The sequence below is a fragment of the Phocoena phocoena genome, chromosome 7, assembly GCF_963924675.1.
Source record: "Phocoena phocoena chromosome 7, mPhoPho1.1, whole genome shotgun sequence".
Classification (NCBI taxonomy): Eukaryota; Metazoa; Chordata; class Mammalia; order Artiodactyla; family Phocoenidae; genus Phocoena; species Phocoena phocoena.
In genome coordinates, this window is record NC_089225.1 from 68,915,956 (window position 1) to 68,922,395 (window position 6,440).

General features: G+C 37.0%; 1 protein-coding gene across 1 annotated transcript; it reads right to left on the reverse strand.

Moving 5' to 3' along the window:
- Positions 1-5,921: 5,921 nt before the first annotated feature.
- Positions 5,922-6,183, reverse strand: LOC136126113 (pancreatic progenitor cell differentiation and proliferation factor-like). The gene is made up of 2 exons (XM_065881171.1): positions 6,051-6,183; positions 5,922-6,013 (listed from the first exon to the last, which is right to left on the reverse strand). Exons 1-2 carry the CDS (start codon positions 6,181-6,183, stop codon positions 5,922-5,924), a joined length of 225 nt encoding a protein of 74 aa, XP_065737243.1.
- Between the last annotated feature and the right edge of the window lie 257 nt (positions 6,184-6,440).

A 6,440-nucleotide genomic window follows, 5' to 3' on the forward strand; every position in this document is an offset into this window, starting at 1 on the left:
GGTCAGAAAACGATGGGAAAAATCATTTTGTCAGAGACCAGTGGCAACTCAAGGGTAGTGTGAATGCTTACACCTGGAAACCCTTTGTAGTGAAGCAAAAGAAGGGGAAAGAGAACCAAAGATTGAGCGCTTAATTGAAAGAATCTGTTTTAACTGTTTTAAACTGTTTCATGTTTCTAAAATTCAAAGAAGTGGTAGTACTGTGTAACTTAAACTATTATCATTTTACTGAATTCTTTTCTCTTTTTTTTTTCTAGTAATGCTTTGCTTTTAAGCAGGCAATCTTTTCAAATTACAAAGCTACACGTCACCTCTCCATTGAAAATACTTATGGTACTCCCATTGCTCTTATGACAAATACCAACATTCTTCATATGGCCTGCGTGGTTCCACAAAATTCAATCCCTACTTTTATGTCCAATCTCATATTTCACTGCCATGTATCTTCACTTCAGCCACACTGGCCTGCTCTCTTATCAAGCATTCCATATCTATGCCTGGCATAAGATCTTTGCTCATGATGTACCTTCACACTGAAATGCTCTTCCTTCTTTGCCTGGTTACTCTTTCATCAAATCTTAATCTTAATCAGCTTAATTTCTCTGATACTCAAATTTCATTCATTCTGGTGCCATGATCTTAGCATCTGACATGACCATGTACCATTGTATAACACTTCCATGATTTGTTTTGCTGTATCTGCTGAATACCTGTATTATTTTGTACTTAAAATCTCTTCTTTAAATTTCAAAAGAGACTGTTCAATTATTATACAAAAGAAAATTCACTTTCCATAAATAGATATTTTCAAAATACTTTAAAAATATTACTTGGACATAAAACATTATAGGAAAGTCCATGGAAAGGGCTGAGAAGAAAGTAGCATCAACAAGCCTTTCATAGATTTAGAGACAAAAGCCAAGTAAGTCACCCTAGTCTCCTGGCCCACAAAATTTATTCAAAATACTATATCTCCCTTATGATCTATCCTTTATCCAATGCTGTGCAAATTGGCTTTGCTTAGCTCATATAAAATTTATCACATGCAAATTGTATTAATGTTATCCATTTTCCTTATTTTATTATACTCTATGAATCCAGTGTTACACTTCATCTACCTTTATATTTCATATAGTGTTGAAGTAATGCAGATAATAGACACTCGATAGATATTTAATTAAGTTTAAAAAATTAAAATTACTTTTAGTTTCAGGTCTTTTGAAAGTAAAAAGAGAGTCTGCTTAGGATCATAAGAAAACACTCATATGGGAACAGCATCTGTCTCTCATCCTAAATAACCCCCATGTACTACGTGCAGAAAATAGTTAAGCATTTGATAAATACACCCTAAAATGAATTAATGGCAATTCATTCCTCATTTAAATAGAAAATTTATGTAGTGACTGTTAAAGTGACCAAAACAATTTCATGATAATCGTAAGTCATGTCATTCACACCAAGTGCATATTAAAAGGAGAAATGATATTTTGTGGAAGTAATTATAACCGTGACAAAACTGATTCTACTGGTCATTCAAAGTTCAATTTTCTAGGTTTCTTAATTCTAATACCATTATTACTCCAGTGAAAAATTAACTTCTATTTCACACAGAATATGCATAATTTTATTGATCAGGCAAATTTCTTATTTATAATAAAATAAATACATAGCTAGGATACCATTTGGGGAAATTTCACAGTAGATTACTTTGTGAAGAATTAATGGTCTCTCTGTAAAGTCTGATAAATATCAATACCTTGCTCTTAACAGAAGAACCAAAGTATTTTAGTAATATACAGTGCAGTCCACTCACTTTTCTCTCAGTTTTAGCAATAAAAAATGTAAAATAAAATCCACCTTTGATGAAACCACAATATATCAAATGTTGATTCTTAAAATCCACAAACATAATGTGGGTTTTAGGTCATTATAATTAAGCAAAGATCCTCAGAAATAGAGTTTATTAAATATAAACGGCATAGTCTTTCAGGTACCGTTTATGTTTTTCTCTTGCATCATATCAAGTTATATTATTATATAATATATATTAATATATATTATATATTAATATGAGCATGTTTAATAAATGCAATGAATTTTTAGAACCTAAGGCTAAAGACCAAAAAGATTAAAAAAATATATTCATGCTTAGTAATAGGAGAAGAAGTAAAATCAAAAAGTAAACACCCATTCTTTCATTTTGTCTGGAAAAAAGCTGATTCTGAAACACTGACTGATTTGATCCAGTTATAACTCCAGAAAGGATCATCCATGTAAACTGTGATTCCTTTTAAAGAAACCTATTTTGAAATCAGTTATTTAAATGATTAAAAAGTAAAATCACCTTAACAATGTAGATTTTCCCTGTAAATTTTAGAATTAAAAAAACTCTTAAACTTCCAGAAAAGTTGTCCATGTAACCAATACAAAGCCTTCATTATTCCCCCTAAACTGTTTGAGACTAAACTGAAGAGGTGAAGCCCTTACAGGCTCTGAATATTTTACTGCAAACAAGGACACTCTCATAAGTAACCATATTACAACCATCAGTAGCATGATACATTACTATTAACTAAAAATCATCCTATTCAGGTTTCACCAAATGTCACAATGTTTTTTATAGCAAAAACTCTAGTTCAGACTCACAAATTCATTTTGCTTTAATTGTCATGTCTCTTCAATCTCTTTTGGTCTCTTGATTCCTCAGTCTTTCCTTGACTCCTTTGACCTTGACACATTTGGAGATTACAAGGCATTTCCTTTGTAGAAGATCCCTCTGTTGGTGTTTGCCTGATTGTTGTCATATTAGTCTAGGTTGTTTATCATGGCAGGAATCTTACAAAAGTAATGCTGTGTTCTCATTGCATCTTATCAGTTGGCACATGATTTAAATTTTTCCTACTATTAATGGTTTGTTTCGATGAGAGCAGGCACTCTTTTACTTTAATTAATTTTTTTATACAGCAGGTTCTTATTAGTCACCAATTTTATACACATCAGTGAATACATGTCAATCCCAGTCGCCCAGTTCATCACACCACCATCCCCACCCCCCCACGGCTTTCCCCCCTTGTTGTCCATACGTTTGTTCTCTACATCTGTGTCTCAACTTCTGCCCTGCAAACCGGTTCATCTGTACCATTTTTCTAGGTTCCACATACATGCATTAATATACGATATATGTTTTTCTCTTTCTGACTTACTTCACTCTGTATGACAGTCTCTAGATCCATCCACATCTCAACAAATGACCCAATTTCGTTCCTTTTTTAGGCTGAGTAATATTCCATTGTATATATGTACCACATCTTCTTTATCCATTCGTCCATCGATGGGCATTTAGGTTGCTTCCATGACCTGGCTATTGTAAACAGTGCTGCAATGAACATTGGGGTGCATGTGTCTTTCTGAATTATGGTTTTCTCTGGGAATATGCCCAGTAGTGGGATTGCTGGATCATATGGTAATTCTATTTTTAGTTTTTTAAGGAAGCTCCATACTGTTCTCCATAGTGGCTGTATCAATTTACATTCCCACCAACAGTGCAAGAGGGTTCCCTTTTCTCCACACCCTCTCCAGCATTTGTTGTTTGTAGATTTTCTGATGATGCCCATTCTAACTGGTGTGAGGTGATACCTCATTGTAGTTTTGATTTGCATTTCTCTAATAATTAGTGATGTTGAGCAGCTTTTCATGTGCTTCTTGGCCATCTGTATGTCTTCTTTGGAGAAATGTCTATTTAGTTCTTCTGCCCATTTTTGGATTGGGTTGTTTGTTTCTTTAACACTGTGCTGCGTGAGCTGTTTATATATTTTGGAGATTAATCCTTTGTCTGTTGATTCATTTGCAAATATTTTCTCCCATTCTGAGGGTTGTCTTTTCGTCTTGCTTATGGTTTCCTTTGCTGTGCAAAAGCTTTGAAGTTTCATTATGTCTCACTTGTTTATTTCTGTTTTTATTTCCATTACTCTAGGAGGTGGATCAAAAAAGATCTTGCTGTGATTTATGTCAGAGAGTGTTCTTCCTATGTTTTCCTCTAAGAGTTTTATAGTGTCCAGTCTTAAATTCAGGTCTCAAATCGATTTTGAGTTTATTTTGTGTATGGTGTTAGGTAGTGTTCTAATTTCATTCCTTTACATGTAGCTGTCCAGTTTTCCCAGCACCACTTATTGAAGAGACTCTCTTTTCTCCATTGTATATCCTTGCCTCCTTTGTCAGAGATTAGTTGACCATAGGTGCATGGGTTTATCTCCGGGCTTTCTATCTTGTTCCATTGATCTATGTTTCTCTTTTTGTGCCAGTACCATATTGTCTTGATTACTGTAGCTTTGTAGTATAGTCTGAAGTCAGGGGGTCTGATTCCTCCCACTCCATTTTTTTCCCTCAAGACTGCTTTGGCTATCTGGGGTCTTTTGTGTCTCCATACAAATTTTAAGATTTTTTTGTTCTAGTTCCATAAAAAAAGCCATTGGTAATTTGATAGGGCTTGCATTGAATCTGTAGATTGCTTTGGGTAGTATAGTCATTTTCACAATGTTGATTCTTCCAATCCAAGAACATGGTATCTCTCCATCTGTTAGTATCATCTTTAATTTCTTTCATCGGTGTTTTATAGTTTTCTGCATATAGGTCTTTTGTCTCCTTAGGTAGGTTTATTCCTAGGTATTTTATTCTTTTTGTTGCAATGGTAAATGGGAGTGTTTCCTTAATTTCTCTTTCAGATTTTTCATCATTAGTGTATAGGAATGCAAGAGGTTTCTGTGCATTAATTTTGTATCCTGCAACTTTACCAAATTCATTTATAGCTCTAGTAGTTTTCTGGTGGCATTTTTAGGATTCTCTATGTATAGTATCATGTCATCTGCAAACAGTGACAGTTTTACTTGTTCTTTTCCAATTTGTATTCCTTTTATTTCTTTTTCTTCTCTGATTGCCATGGCTAGGACTTCCAAAACTATGTTGGATAATAGTGGTGACAGTGGACATCCTTGTCTTGTTCCTGATCTTAGAGGAAATGCTTTCAGTTTTTCACCATTGAGAATGATGTTTGCTGTGGGTTTGTCATATATGGCCTTTATTATGTTGAGGTAGGTTCCCTCTATGCCCACTTTCTGGAGAGTTTTTATCATAAATGGGTGTTGAATTTTGTCAAAAGCTTGTTCTGCATCTATTGAGATGATCATATGGTTTTTATTCTTCAACTTGTTAACATGGTGTATCACATTGATTGATTTGCATATATTGAAGAATCCTTGCATCCCTGGGATAAATCCCATTTGATCATGGTGTATGATCCTTTTAATGTGTTGTTGGATTCTGTTTGCTAGTATTTTGTTGAGGATTTTTGCATCCATAATCATCAGTAATATTGGTCTGTAATTTTCTTTTTTTGTAGTATCTTTATCTGGTTTTGGTGTCAGGGTGATGGTGGCCTCATAGAATGAGTTTGGGAGTCTTCCTTCTTCCGCAATTTTTTGGAAGAGTTTGAGAAGGTTGGGTGTTAGCTCTTCTCTAAATGTTTGATAGAATTCACCTGTGAAGCCATCTGGTCCTGGACTTTTGTTTGTTGGAAGATTTTTTTTTTTTGCTGGCTGCTTGGAGTTTATTTTCTACCCGGTGCAAGGCACAGGTTAGAGGGTGCTGGAAGTCTCTCATGTGGCTTGGATAGTAAAGAGTGGAGTTCTCTAAACTTCCTTTTTGGTGTTTTGCTGTTTTGATGTTAAAAACCCAACTGCTTCTGTTGGCTGCAGCCTGCTCACTCTCAGGGAGAGGAAGAGGGGGCGCTCTGATCAGCCTAGCACCTTGGGAGGAAGCTGGGCGGTTGGTAGTGGCCACTCAGGACGGGGGCCTGTAGTTGGTTTGGCCAGGCTGGCCGCCAGGCTGCTGCTTCCCCATGGCTTCCCGAGCCAGGTCACAGGTGATCATGCCAGTGGAGGCCTGGGCTGGTTCTGAGTGCTCTGGGGACTCCAACACTGTGGCCATGAATGGGAGAGTGGACTTCCCGAAAAAGAAGCTAGCCCACCAGTGTCCCGGGTCAGCTCTGGGGAGACCGGGGTGGCGGGGGATGCCTTCCCCAGGGTACTCAGCACTTCCACAGGAGCTGTTACTGGAAGTGGAGCCCAGGCGGTGCTGGTAGTAGTTGTGGGTGGCCATGCATAAGCCGCTGGAGGGGATGGCTGCCATGCTCTTGCTTGTGGGCTGGTAGAAACCTTGGCGGTGACCCCTCATGGGCCTCGGTGCTTGATCACAAATGGCGGGGACTGGGGTGCTAGGCCACTGAGCCCATCTGCGCAGAAGACCGTGGCCGACGGCTCCACGACCCAGATGCGCAGGGGCCTGTTGGAAGATTTTTTTTTTTGGAAGATTTTTAATCACAGTTTCAATTTCATTACTTGTGATTGGTCTGTTCATATTTTCTATTTCTTCCTGGTTCAGTCTTG

Bases quoted from the DNA above. Each gene is read 5' to 3' on its own strand.
- LOC136126113 (XM_065881171.1), bottom strand. From the start codon at position 6,183: ATGGCAGCCATCCCCTCCAGCGGCTTATGCATGGCCACCCACAACTAC. The intron at 6,014-6,050 runs GTCTCCCCAGAG...CTGGTGGGCTAG, and splicing joins AGGCATCCCCCGCCACCCCG to CTTCTTTTTCGGGAAGTCCA.